This window comes from Protopterus annectens, chromosome 16.part0 (assembly GCF_019279795.1).
Source record: "Protopterus annectens isolate FY-2018-M chromosome 16.part0, PAN1.0, whole genome shotgun sequence".
Classification (NCBI taxonomy): Eukaryota; Metazoa; Chordata; order Ceratodontiformes; family Protopteridae; genus Protopterus; species Protopterus annectens.
Genome location: NC_056750.1, coordinates 103,440,457 through 103,455,232, shown reverse-complemented (window position 1 = coordinate 103,455,232; position 14,776 = coordinate 103,440,457). Strand labels below are relative to the sequence as shown.

General features: G+C 44.5%; 1 protein-coding gene across 2 annotated transcripts in view; it reads left to right on the top strand.

Annotated features, from left to right (window-relative positions):
* SURF6 (surfeit 6) overlaps positions 1-14,776 on the top strand; it is a 471,845-nt gene that overhangs the window by 175,184 nt on the left and 281,885 nt on the right. For both annotated transcript variants that reach the window (XM_044058622.1, XM_044058623.1), the window contains one exon: positions 5,793-5,957. In XM_044058622.1, coding sequence (XP_043914557.1) covers positions 5,793-5,957 — 165 coding nt within the window. The remainder of the gene's footprint in view (positions 1-5,792; positions 5,958-14,776) is intronic.

The window sequence follows — 14,776 nt, the reverse complement described above, 5'->3', positions numbered from 1 at the left end:
TTTGTCTGAAAGCTCCCATTAAAAGGGATCTTTGCACCTAGTTGGACTTTCCAGGTCAACAAAAAACAAATAAATTGATAAATAAGTAGTGAGGACATTACAGGAAGTATTTTGATAGTCTTGCTGTTAAAAAAGTGTACACTGACAGCCAAAAAACATGCATTTTTCCTTGTGAATGCATATATGGGGTAAACATAATTTTTAATTGATCTTTTGACATATCTGAGGTTCATTATCAAGTTTGACCTCATTTCTTTTGATATTTTAGTTCACAACTTTTTCCCCTACAGTAACCCGGTTGTATCCATTTCCCCTTTTATTAATCCCATTAATATCCTGTAGCCATGACTCACCATCTTTTCCCTAAACACTGCTGATCTCGGATCCACTAGTTGTGAGATGCATGTTGGTCATGCTTCTTTCTTCACCATATACGTTTTAGACTGGTGTTAGCTAATCTCTGATAGAAGTACCTAGTACCCCTCTCCACCTTCAAATACCTCATCAAATTGATTCTGAATCAGTCATTTCACACAAGTGATCAGTTATTCTCAGTGTATTAAATACCGCGTTCCTCTCCATTTCTTCAATTCTTTCATACTAAGGGATTTATGGCTGATACTTTTTTCTAATGTGGTAATACTTCAGTATCTCTCCATATCTATTTTACTTTGCTCATAATTTTTGCTCTCACATTTAATCTCGCTTCCAACTTTCATTCTTTTCATTTCTTAATTCTTGATATATCCCCATGTAGCCCATCCATTTAATCTAATGCTGTATATTTCCTGACCGCATCATAGTTCATTTTTAACAGATTGTCGAACGGAGTTTATTAACTGTTAAATTCCTTTCAAAGTCTGCTGTACCCGTTCTATCCAGTGTAATTGGAAACATCAGGATTTTCCATGTCCAGGCTTGCTGTGAGGTGGCATAATGGTTAAAGTGTTAACCTCACATTTAAAAGGTACGATGTTTGATTCTCATCAAGAACAAATTGATAATTGATTGGCTTCAAAATGATCCACACGGACGGATAACCTAGTACTTACTATGAACCTATTATTTGCACCTTGTGGAATCTGTAACTAGTTTCTTGGCTTTAGAAGGAAGTGTTGAGGAGGATATTGGTGGCCCTTGTATATAACAGTAGGGGGGAGAATTAAGTCTTTGTATTGCTTGCATCATTATGTAAACTGATGTTCTTCCAATAAGTTAAAGTTGCTTACTTTATGTAAATTTTTTTTAACACTTCTTATCTGATGCTTTCAGTCTGTCTGATAGTTTAATCCCCTGGTAGATCATTTGATTAGTCCATCCCAAGAAAGACATTTTTCATAGGAGTCCTGGTAACAGGGTGTAGCTACTTCTCACTGTGTTAGTATTTTGGAGGAGCCCTGGTAACAGGGTGTAGCTACTTCTCACTGTGTTAGTATTTTGGAGGAGTCCTGGTAACAGGGTGTAGTTACTTCTCACTGTGTTAGTATTTTGGAGGAGCCCTGGTAACAGGGTGTAGTTACTTCTCACTGTGTTAGTATTTTGGAGGAGTCCTGGTAACATGGTGTAACTACTACTCACTGTTAGTGTTTTGGAGGAGTCCTGGTAACAGGGTGTAACTACTTCTCACTGTTAGTATTTTGGAGGAGTCCTGGTAACAGGGTGTAGTTACTTTTCACTGTGTTAGTGTTTTGGAGGGGTCCTGGTAACAGGGTGTAGCTACTTCTCACTGTGTTAGTATTTTGGAGGAGTCCTGGTGACAGGGTGTAGTTACTTCTCACTGTGTTAGTATTTTGGAGGAGCCCTGGTAACAGGGTGTAGTTACTTCTCACTGTGTTAGTATTTTGGAGGAGTCCTGGTAACATGGTGTAACTACTACTCACTGTTAGTGTTTTGGAGGAGTCCTGGTAACAGGGTGTAACTACTTCTCACTGTTAGTATTTTGGAGGAGTCCTGGTAACAGGGTGTAGTTACTTTTCACTGTGTTAGTGTTTTGGAGGGGTCCTGGTAACAGGGTGTAGCTACTTCTCACTGTGTTAGTATTTTGGAGGAGTCCTGGTGACAGGGTGTAGTTACTTCTCACTGTGTTAGTATTTTGGAGGAGTCATGGTAACAAGGTGTAGTTACTTCTCACTGTGTTAGTATTTTGGAGGAGTCCTGGTAACAGGGTGTAGTTACTTCTCACTGTGTTAGTATTTTGGAGGAGTCATGGTAACAGGGTGTAGTTACTTCTCACTGTGTTAGTATTTTGGAGGAGTCCTGGTAACAGGGTGTAGTTACTTCTCACTGTGTTAGTATTTTGGAGGAGTCCTGGTAACAGGGTGTAGTTACTTCTCACTGTGTTAGTATTTTTGATATTAATTTTATACTGTGCAGCCTGACCAGATTTACATAATTTAGTAAATACTTTATCCAAAAGCCTGTCTAGGGTTTCCAGGTAGTATAGTAGGTCTTCTTCATAAAGTGAGACTCTGTGTTCTCTATTTTAAATGTATGTCCTAAATAGTTAATGCTAGTCGTATAAGCAAACAGAATTGAAATTGGAATAGTGGAACCCTTGTCTGCTACCTTTTCCTATCTTCGTGTTGCCTGAAATCTGTTTTTATCTTTACTATGGCCCCTGTTATAATGTCTTGATCAACTGAATGAAATGTTAAGGAAATGCTGTATGGCTAGGCTTATAAATGCCCTAGGGCAGATAGCCTAGTATCTACCTATGAACCTATGTTGAAGGACTGAGGAAATAAGGCTCTCATCTACCTTGCCAAAAGCTTTGTCAGCGTCCATACTAGGAACTAGCAGTGTTTGATAGTCTCGCATGCATCTTTATCGTTATTCTACATGTTGTTAAACCTCTCTGGTCATTTACTGTTGTAAGATGAATATATACATACATACATATATATACATGGTTCCCCTTCACAAGATCGAATTACTGAAAGCCCGAAACTCATAAGATCGAGTACAAAATCTTGAGTTTCAGTAACTCGAAATTGTGAACGGGAAGTGTAAAAACTTAGATTAAGTGTTTTACTTACCTTTTTGTAGGTTCTGGATCCCCCTGTACTGTTCCTTCCTTAATGTGCAGGTTTCATGACCGCACTTAAGCGGAGGAATGGAAAGTGTCCTGTTGTGCGCTTTATACATATAACGTATAATGGTACATTTCCATCTCCTTTGCTGTAATGCGATCTTGGAGTTGGTATATTTAAGTAGGGGAGGTGTGGGGGTACGGGGGGGCAGTCCCCCAGCAGAAACATTAGAAAAAGTGTTTTTAATTTCCTTTTGTGCCCCTTCACAATTTCGAGTATATGAATACTCGAGATTTTGGGCTCGGGCTTATGAGTTTCACTTATTCATATATTCGATCTTGTGAAGGGGAACCATATACATATGTGTGTGTGTGTGTGTGTGTGTGTGTGTGTGTGTGTGTGTTTTTGTTAATCCTTTGGCCATTACTACTGTAAATAGTTTATAATTGTGGTTTGGGGTAGAAACTAGCCTATACGACCTTACCTGTGATGGATCTCTCCAGGTTTTGCTATAACTGTAATTGTCTGTTCCACAGATGTGGTATTTTATTCAACTGCATAATAAGTTTTGTCAGAAGATAGAAATTCCGTATGAAAGTCTTCACAGACAGCATGAACACCTTTCTTTAATTTGTCACATCTCTTCCTGTGTTACTGTTGCTGTTTGGATTTAGGTAACCTAATCTGAATCTATTTTCTTTAACCAAAGATCTTTTATATATGCCTCTACATTGTGCTGTAGCTCATTGTTCCTTATTTCCTCTTTATACAGCACCCCCATATGGTGCATTGTAGTGTCAACAATTAAATTCCCTAGTTTGGCAACTGAACCCACAATCTTCTGCACCAAAGGCAAGTTTGGTACTTGTAGAGTCACTGGCACTGCAACAGGTACCGAAGAAGCTTGTACAAGAGAAACTGGTTTATCTCATTTTTCCAACTGCACTAGGAAATAAAAGTTAATTTTTTAATCACACTAGAGTACTGCTGTATTCTATGTGTGTGTGTGTGTGAGAGAATATGACCCGTTACAAACTGCATGACCTGTTGCAAACTGCAAACACTGATCTTGTGATCATTGAGCGCAAACGCTCAATCCATGGATCACCCCTTCTAACAAAAGGTAGGGACCCCCTCACAATGTACAAGCATGTGAGCATGTATGTATGTATGTGTGTATATACCTATATATATATATATATATATATATATATATATATATATATATATATATATATCTCGATATGGATATGTAGATATTTATATGTGTGTATGTATGTACATACAAACATGTATGTATGTGTCTGTATATATTCATGTCATTTGATCAAAAGCTTGTTTGACTAAATCCTAAAACACTGACCACAAATGACTAAAAACGAATTTGAGTCACAATTGTGAAAAAATATTCTAAACGATGTAGCATAAAAAAATTTTGGGAGGGGCAAGCCCCCCCTTCATTCTTCCAAGTGGAAGGGCTTTACTCCTCCCTACACCCCCTTACATATGTTTACCAACTTCGTGGTAACACAGCTGTGGAGAAAAAAAAAATCAGCACAAACAGTGAATCAGTGGTGGTACACCAACCCAGACATCTGCAGATTGGGGGGGGGGGTGACGTGACGGTGCCACTGCCAGTCCAAACATACTCCTCTGTATTCGCTTTCTAATATCTCCTGTAATCAGAAGCCACACTGTCACAGGCTATACACTTCTGACACTCTTCTGTCCGTTGTGACTCACTCAAATAAATTTTCAATCAGTTGTGTGTGGCTCGGTCAAGTGAGCAGAATCTGTATTAATTTATATGCCTATCTATATATCTGTCTTTATATTTTTATTTATGCATGCGTGTCTGTGTCTCTCTCTATATAGAAAGAGATATTTATACATATATAAATATAGATACTTAGGCACACGTATGTGTTTGGGTGTAATAAATAAAATGTCGAAAATGCAGCGCAGTTGCTCAGTGAGATATGTCCTCAGAAAATGCAACTTTAAAATCTTTTTTCATGGGGGTAATCCCCCCTGCACCACTACACTCCCAGCTACTTAGCCATTCTAATTCCAGTATTGCACAGTAGGGAAAGGGGACATTTCCGAACAAGGTAGCGATCTTCCATAACTGTTGACCATTATTGACCTTAAAGACAAACTACTGAAATAGTTGTATTTATATGCACGAGCGTACACACACACACACACTGATTTTTTTTTTTTTTAAGTCATGTCCCCTTTTATGCCCTATTCCCCTTTTATCTCATGTTAGTGGGCAGCACAGTAGTGCAGCAGGTAGTGCTGTTGCCCCACACCAAGAGGCTCTGTGTGATTCTCGACTAGGGTATCTTCTATGCAGAGTCTGCATGGGTTTTCTCTGGCTGCCCTGGTTTCCTCACCATTCCAAAGACACACGCAGTAGGTGGATTTGACACTAAATTGTCTGTGTGTGTCTTTGTGTGTTATGGAAGAACAACTGTGACAGGGCTAACCATCCGGAGTTGTGAATATTGGCTGTTTGTGGTCACTGTTGAGGTGATACCTCTTGTGCAGAAATGTGAAAAAGGGGGTTGTGGATAGATACTACTTTTCCATCATCTATCTGTAATTATTTTTGTTTTACTAGACTTATTTTAAAAAAAAAGGCTTTAGCCACTATGATAAAAATTGTGCAATATGTGCAGCAAGGTAGTGGAACACAACTTGTCTTATTACATGTATGTGCCACAGAATGCTTACTTTATGCAATTTTTGTTTGCCCAGGTTCAGTGAGAGATGGGTCTGAATACCTCAGTAAGCCCCAAAAGAAGAAAAAGAAACGCAGAAGGGATGGACCACGAGAAAGAGAACAACTGACCAGAGACAGTAAGAATGTACCTACGAGACAAATCAGGAATGAAAACACAGAGCAGAAGCCAGGCTTTCCAGGTCAGTGAAAATAAATTTGGATGTTTTTGTAGTTTAATATATGTTTACGGTACTTAAAAGAATTGCCCACTGCATGTTAAAGGTATTGTGCTTTTCTGGCTCCTACCAGAACTATTTATTGCACAGCAGATTTGTTAACCTTATGCAGTCATCAACCAAAGTCCTTTGGATTAAGCACTTGGGCTTCAGACCAGTTGTTTTACATTAGGAAGGTTTGTGGCCTGCACTGTGGTGGCAGGACAGGTAGCTTACATCCTTCTAAGTTGTGACCTGCTGATTGAGGGCTCAGTGTCTGTTATTCTAAAAGTGTATTAGTTCTGGTTTAAGCACTTGGGCTTCAGGCCAGTTATTTTACATTAAGAAGGTTCGTGATCTGCACTCTTGTGGGAGGAGAGGCTGGACTCTGCCCTTCTGAGCTGGGAATTTCTGGTTAAAGGCTTATAGTGCCTGCATATTTGAACTGTTTCTTACTGAAATTGGTACACCTTGTTTGCTGTAGCATAGACTAGATCCAGGCCTGCTGAATCTAGCTTTATTTTTATGCTGCTTGTTTGTTTGCTTGTTATTTCCCTGAAACGCTAATTCCACCTAAAACGCTTTTCAGCTTCTGTGGATCCCTAGTGATATCTGCATTGCTTACTGTACTTATTTCCTTGTTGCACTTGAAAGAAAGTTACTGTTTGTCGTTTTTGCATTTAAGTTACCTGAAACACATTGCATTTAAGTTACTTGGCACTTGCTCACTAAAGCAATTATATAAGTCAGCACTAAAATATTAAAAGCACTACACCCTCACAAACTCCCCTTGAGTACCTCATTCCCCATTGGCCCTTTTTTTCAATTATAAAGGAATTCCCAATACTATTCTAGCATGTCCAAAGGTCAGTTATCTCCTCTCCGGTCCAGCTGGTGAATCTGGGAATCTTGAGGCAATGTTACAACTGCCTCATGTACACAGACAACCCTCTCCTCCTCCCAACAAATTCCAACACATGTGAGAGATGCAACCATATAGCCATACTGGAGGCTAAGCTCTCTCAACTCAGTACTGGCAAAACCAGTCAGGAGGAGAAGGAAACCACACTCACTACAATTCCAGTCTCACATAGACCTACCACGACAGCAAACCAAACACATAAACACACAAACACATACTCGGCGGCTCTATATAAAAGTCTGCCTAAGCAGCAAAGACCTCCAAAGCAGTCACCCAAGCAACCGCTACCCCAAAACAAAACACGTGCAACACATAGCTCACAAAGCCAGTGTGCCGAACAGTCACAGTCCTTAAGGCTAAACAACACACCTGATACACTTGTAATAGGTGACTCTATCATCAGGCACACTGATGTCCCGCTCACCAGGCTGAACAAGGAGAAGGTCACGGTGAGCTGCCTGTCTGGCGCTAGGATCCGCCACATAACATAACCACTCAGGTCACTCCAAGGCAAGTACAAATATGACTCAGTCATTGTCCATGCTGGTGTGAATGACCTGAGACGTACCTCCCTGGACTACATGAATAGACATAGAGGAACTCTCTGAGCATGTAGCCCAGGCTGGTATGACCCTGACCTTGAGTAGCATCTTACCCTCACCAAGAATGATGCCACAATATGAAGACAAGATGATCAATTTCAACAGGCTTACGTATTGGTGTCATTCAAAGGGGATCCAATGCCTGTCAGCCTGGGATGACATGCTCGACAAGCCACGATGCTTCGCTAGGGACGGCTTGCACCTGTCACCCCTGTGCTTTTGGATATTGGCAAAGGCTCTTGCTACCCCCATAGTGCCTTTTTTAGGCAAGGCTCAAAAGACAAACCCACCTCCATAGGTATCGCAAGGGATAAGAAACTAAGAGTAATGCTACTCAATGCCAGAAGTCTAAACCTCAAGATGCACGCACTCGAAACTCTCCTTAACATGGAGAACATCGATATCTGTGCAGTAACAGAAACCTGGTTCAAGGCTCCCCGAGAGCACCCCAGCACTACCAGATTATACCTCATACCATGCTTTTCGTCCCCAAAACTTGGACCGTACCACAAAAGGAGGGGGAGTATCAATATTAGTCAAAGATACCCACACCTCCAGGTTGGTGGCACAGCATGAAGCATCAGAGTCTATCCATGTGCAACTAACAGTGGGTAAAACTGCCTTCCAGTTTATAGCCTGCTACAGACCACCCTCCCAAACCCAGGAACCCCACTCGGCCTTCCTGAGAACACTGGAAAATATGAAGGTCTCTCCAAACACCATTATATTGGGCGACTTCAACTACCCAAACATAGACTGGGAGCATTACTCTAGCTCCAACACCCTAGCCCAAAGGTTCCTAGAATTTATAAACTCAAATGCTATGGAACAACTTGATGTCCTTCAAGGATGCATCTGCAGTCATAACATATGGGTTGTCCTGCCTCAGGCAGCCCTTCGGTCGGCCGGATTCCAAAGTCTGGGTCTGGCCTCGGCTGATGTCGCACCTTCCCCGACGTCAAAGCGTCTGCAGACGCCATTTTCCTCAGTCTTTCTTGCCGCGCGGTGCCCGAAGCAGAAGCTGTTCGCAAGTGCCGGTCGGTCAGATCCAGTGGTTTCAGCTACCGAAGACTTTGAAAAAGCTAAGTACCCCGTTGGGGACTCTTTCTTGCCTCCGCCGATGTCAGATAAAGTAAATAATTGTTTAACTTGTGGGAAACAAATACCTCATAAGGATTTCCATTCCTACTGCCTTCCTTGTTTAGGCCCAGCCCACGACGTATCGTCCTGTTCAGCCTGTGCTTCCTTCAACCGACGAACTCTTAGATGTCGGTCGGAGTTTGCAGAGGAATTTTTTGGGGCTAGTTTTGCATATAAAATGCCGTCGGAGACTCCGACATCACATTCGGTGAAAAAACGGAAGGACAAGGACCGACACTCGTGGCCCGCGGTTTTGGCTGAAACCACGGTAAAGCCTACCGCGAGTGTCTCTGTTTCGGCCGAAACAGAGTCCTGAGATTCCTTCATCCGAATCCACTCAACAGACCACCGTGGCCGGGAGGCCCGGCTGAGTAAACTACCGAGCTACCTACTGAAACCAGTGTCCAGGATATGTCCGACACCATACCTTTGGACATATCTACTCCTGCACGTGGGGCAGCTAGGCCCCTGCTTCCATGTCCATTAAGGCCTTTTCCAGGGCTAAAGCTGCTAAACTTTCTAAAGCTTTGCCTCCCAAGACTACCTCCCAGAGGCCTTCCTCTAGTTCTCAGATCCTCAGCCTTGCAGAGGACCTTATTTCTTTAATTAGAGGTTCACAACCTCACCCGGACAGGGCCTCTCACCCTCCACCAGACAAAAGGCCCAGGACTGAGCCTTCTGACCCACACTCTTCAGATGAGTCCACGGATGGTTCTGAGTTGTCAGACCACCAGGAGTAGGCTTATTCGCCCTATGAGGATTCTGATGCTGAAGAATCTATCCCTCCCCTCCTGAAGAGTTTTCCTTTGGTGAGACTCTACACTCCATGAGAGAGCATTTTCAATGGCAAGGTCAGGAATTCTCTGATTCTAGAAAATGATTAAGGACCATTTTATATTTGCCTCAGCATAGGCCCTTAGCTATACCTCCTGTTTTGAATGTAATTGATGATGTGTACAATGTCAGTACAGCCCCTGATATTCTCCCCCTGGCCCCTGCCAAACCTGATGGATACTACAGGGTCCCGGATTCTAATTTCCATCTGTATAAAGCCCATTCTGCAGACCCAGAAACTATTACTCTGGGCCCTAAAGGGGTTGCGGCTGCCATTGCCAAAAATCCTCTACCTTCTGAAAGAGAGTCTAGAGCTTTAGAGGGATGGGGAAAGAAGGTATATACTTCTGCAACTCTTTCCGTCAGGGCACTAAATTGTCATTTCATATGATACAGTACCAAGAGTATTTGTTAGATGAACTGAACAAGAAGCTTTCTTCTCCTGAGCACCTTGACCGTAAATCCCTTCAGGATTTGGTACACAACTCACAGCAGGTTAGTAATCATTTCTTAAAGTGTGGTTATGATGCATTGGAGGCTTCATTTAGGTCAGCTATGACTGGGGCAGTTATTCGTAGGCATGCCTGGCTGAAGGAACAATCTTTGCCAGACCATGTTAAAGCTAAACTCCTGGATGCTCCAATGGAGAAACAAAATTTATTTGGCTCCTCTGCTCAGGAGGTCTTAAAGTATGAAGAAAAGGCAAAATCTGTGCAAACAGTTAAGGATTTCCTACAAGTACAACCACCGAGATTCAGCGGAAACTGGCCTACTAAGAATTGGTCCTTTCCAGACTCGGACAGAGCCCAGAGAGGCAGGAACAGACGCCCCAGAGGCAGAGGCCAATCTAGGGGCTCTTACAGAGGCCGTCAGTGGCAGCCTGCCAACAGAGAGGTAGTGCAACAGCAGCAACAACAACTACTACACCAGGACAAGCTCAATGACTTTACTCTGATTCCGCCCACCAGGGCTCAACTGGAAGCACCCTTGGGCGGAAAGCTTTCTTTATTCTCAAAAAATTGGCATTATATTACAAGGGACACATGGACACTGCAAATAATAGACAAAGGATACAGGTTCCACTTCCACACTTTGCCAAAAAGAAACGGAATGCCAAACCTACCACCAAATCAGAGGGCAGAGGCTTTAAAGCAGATCAACAACTTGCTTCAAATGAAAGCTATAGAAAAAGTACCACTTTCAGAACAAGGCCAAGGATTTTACTCCAGACTATTCCTTGTACCAAGAAAAGAAAATCAATGGAGGCCTATTCTCGAACTGTCCGCACTGAATACTTACCTCATTGTGCCAAAATTCAAGATGCTGACCCTACAGCAACTTCTTCCCATGTTGGGCAAGGAGTCTCGGCTGGTGACTCTAGATCTCAAGGAGGCATACCTGCACGTCCCTTTTCGACCAAACTGCAGAAGACACCTCAGATTTCTTGCAGGATCAGAGCATTATCAATTCTCAGCATTGCCCTTTGGCTTATCTACTGCCCAGAGTATTCACGAAATGCCTGGCATCAGTAATTGCACACTGCAGACTTCAGGGATTCAAATCTACCCTTATCTGGACTACTGCCCTATAGAAGCGGACAACTAGGTAAATTTGATAAAAGACTTGGCCTATGCCATCCGCCTACTACAGGCATTGGGATACACAGTCAACATCCAAAAATCAAGACTGGTTCCATCCCAAAGGATAACCTTTCTGGGTGCGGATCTAGACACAACCACCCAAATGGCCTTTCTCACAGAAGAAAAACAAAAACAACTTCCGGATTACTTCATGAATCTGACAAGACAAGCTTAGCTTACTGCAAGGAAAATCCTGCAGGCCCTGGGTTACATGGCATCCTGCATAATTCTGATACCACAGGCCAGGCTGCATATGAGAAAATTACAATGGTATCTAAGGAGTGTATGGTCTCAACACAGTCACAGTTTGGAAACTTTGATACCAATCATTCCTTGCCTTCAAAAGGAATTCCTGTGGTGGGCTCAGGCCTGCCAGTCCAACAGAGGGTTGCCTTTCAACAAACCAAAAACAAAGCAAACCATCACCACGGACGCTTCAGACCGAGGATGGGGAGCACACATGGAGGGCAAATGGATCCAAGGCCTATGGTCTCAAGGACAGCTACACATGCACATAAACCAAAAGGAAATGCTGGCAGTGATGCATGCAATCGAGGCTTTCAAACCCTTCCTCCATCAAGGCCACCTGTTAATAAGGACAGACAACACCACGGTCATGTGGTACATAAACAAGCAGGGAGGCACACACTCCTACCCTCTATGCTGGCTGGCTATGAATCTATGGGAGCTATGCCTGAAACTCAATATCCAACTGCAGTCCCAGTTCATGACAGGAAAGGAAAATACACTGGCAGACAGCTTAAGCAGAACTACCATGGATGCACACGAATGGATGCTGCACCCAGACATCTTCCAACTCATAACAAAGGCATGGGGAACGCAGGAGATAGATCTGTTTGCCTCCCCCCTCAACCATCAACTGAAGACATTCTGCTCAAGGACATACCACCCACAAGCATGGAGGGTGGACTCTCTCTCTTTCAGCTGGAAAGCTCTAAAAGTATATGCCTTCCCATCTCTCCCTTTAATGTACAAGGTTCTACTGAAGATCAGGGAGGAACAGCCAAGAGTGATTCTGATAGCTCCAGACTGGCCAAGGCAACACTGGTATCCACTATTGAGGAGCATGTCACAGGCAAAACCATGGCCTCTCCCCCTATGGCCTCTTCTTCTGACGCAAAACAATTTCAAGATCATGCATCCCAACTTAAAAACATTGCAGCTAACTGCCTGGAAAATCCCTTAAATCCAAAACAAAATGTTTTATCACAGACAGTGAAGGACATTGTCATGGAAGCCATGACCTTCCACAAGGAAGGCATACTCAGCTAAATGGAAAAGATTTTTCATTTGGAACACATCAAAAGGCTTAGATGTGACAGTGGCAAGCATGACACATATTCTGGAATACTTAGCAGAACTGTTCCACAATGGCCTTTCTTATTCTTCCATTAAGATTCATGCCTCAGCAATTTCAGCAGAATACAATGTGGATCCACCTATCTTCTCACACCCTCTCCTCGAGCAATTTCTGAGAGGGATCAAAAATATCAAACCTCCAAGAAAACCCCCTTTACCTGCTTGGGATCTCAACTTTGTCTTGGAGAAACTAACACTTCCTCCCTTTGAACCAGCAGCATCAGCGGAACTCCAGATCTGAAGTAGGAGATTCATTTGTCTGCAACCTGTGGGTTATGGATCCGATATCGGATCCGAACCGGCATGGTTTTCCAGCTATGGATCCGAGCTCTCAGCTCCTCCCCTCACCCATAATGCCCTGCTCTCCCTACATGACCTCAGATCTAGTTTGCCGCGCTGGTGACCAGATTGGATTCCAGAGCTGTACAGCTAAGTGTTTATTATTGCAATTTACAGTGTTAAATTTAAGGTTTTTCAGTTAGTTTTGTGTGAAAGTTATAGGTTTCCCTTCTTTATAGCTTAAAGTTGTTTAGTTTTAATAACTTTTATAACTTTTAGTTTCCCTCCCCTCGCTGGTGCGTAGTGTGTTTGGGCCTGTGTTTGTTTGGCTAGTTAGCCTTTACTTACTTTAATTTTTAGTCTAATTAAAGTAAAAAGTAGTGTCCTTAGGATGTCTGAACCCCCTAAGGCCTTTTTTTCGAAGTGCTCCGAGTGTGGCCATAAGCTTTCCCCTGCTGATGGCCACACTGGTTGAACACCTCACTTCTGGATGTTCCATTTGTGCAGGGTTCAACAGGGCATTGAAGGAGCGGAGGTCGAAGCTGGTCCTGGCGGGACTTTGCCCCGGACTCGGCTCCGCTACCGCTCCTCGGGGGTACCGTGTCTACGTTCCCTCTCCTCCCCCTCCTCCACCTGGGACTCAACCTCCCTCTAGTGGTTTGGAGGAGAGGGAAGCAAGAAAAAGGACGGAGGAAAAGCACCATAAGCGGCGGGCGAGACCTCTGTTTGGCCCGCCTGCCAGGCTTCTCCTCTGGCTTCCTTGTCTGCTGGTTCTCCCCTCCTCGGCTCCGGTCTCCTGTGTGCTTCTCACAGGACCTGAGGAGGAGGAGACCCGATCTCCGTCGAGGCTATCGAGGAGGCACTCAAGGCCTACCTCGGTAGCCTCGTCGAGATCCATATAGTTTATCTGATGCTGATCTGGACGGATGATGAGAAGGTTCATCCAGGCCCAGATGCAGATGGGAGTGCTCTTGCCTCCCCTGGGGAGCTCGACCCTTTCTTCAAACCTATAGCTCCTTCTCCGACCCGCTACCGGGTTGAGCAGTTGAGCCGAGCAGCCGGGCGGGGTGGGTCGGCGCTGATAGTACTGGTACCGGATCCGACCCTGCCCTCGAGTGCCGGATCCGACCTCGGAGCCTGGATCCGAGCCGGATCCGGGGATCAGTGCTCCTTGGCGCCCGTCCGTGTCGGCGCACTGTCCCGGATCCAGTGCCCGGTGCTGGCTCCGATCCACTCTTCGGATCCTAGGGAGAGCCGATTCGGATCCTTTGGTGGTCGGCTCCCTCGGCTTTTGATGTAGTGGAGAGGGCCCTGTTGAGGGTTTCCGGACCCCGGCACTTGCTTCGGCTGTGTCCGCTCCATCTGTACTGGGCCAGGCTTCCACCATCCGGCCACTGGGACAGCCCGCTCCTTTGCCCCAAGTTGTTCCTTTGGAACATGACACGCTTGCGAGGGTCTTCTGACATCCCCGGAGGATGCCCTCGCAAGCATACGCAAAAGGAGGCACATAGACTCCCGAGTCTCTCACAGAAGACACGGATTTGGAGGAAGGGAAGGCTCCCAAGATCACCCCGAGGATGTCTCTTTGGAGACATCATGGAAATGCGCATAAGGGGGTGGTCTGCCCAAGTCTTCCTCGGACGAGTCCGTGTTCTTGGAGGCATTTGAAGCGGGCCCATCTACCTCTTGGGTGTCCCCTCCTGCCGACCCCTGGTGGACCTGATTACCACCAGGGCGTGGAAGGATCCGGACACCGTGGAGCCAATCCCAAAAAGGCCAGACCGTATACTTAGTCCCCCGGCTGACCGTGCCCACTGGAGTAAGGGGCCTCCGGTAGATGCCATGTTGACGGCGGCAGCCACCAAGAGGGAACTTGCTCAGGAGAGCCCTCAGTCCATCCCGAGCAAGGAGTCTCGGATGATGGACCGCTTGAAGCGGATGTTTAGTTCAGCGACCTTTTCAGTGAGGGCGCTGAACTACCTGGCACATGTGATTAGGATGCAGCGC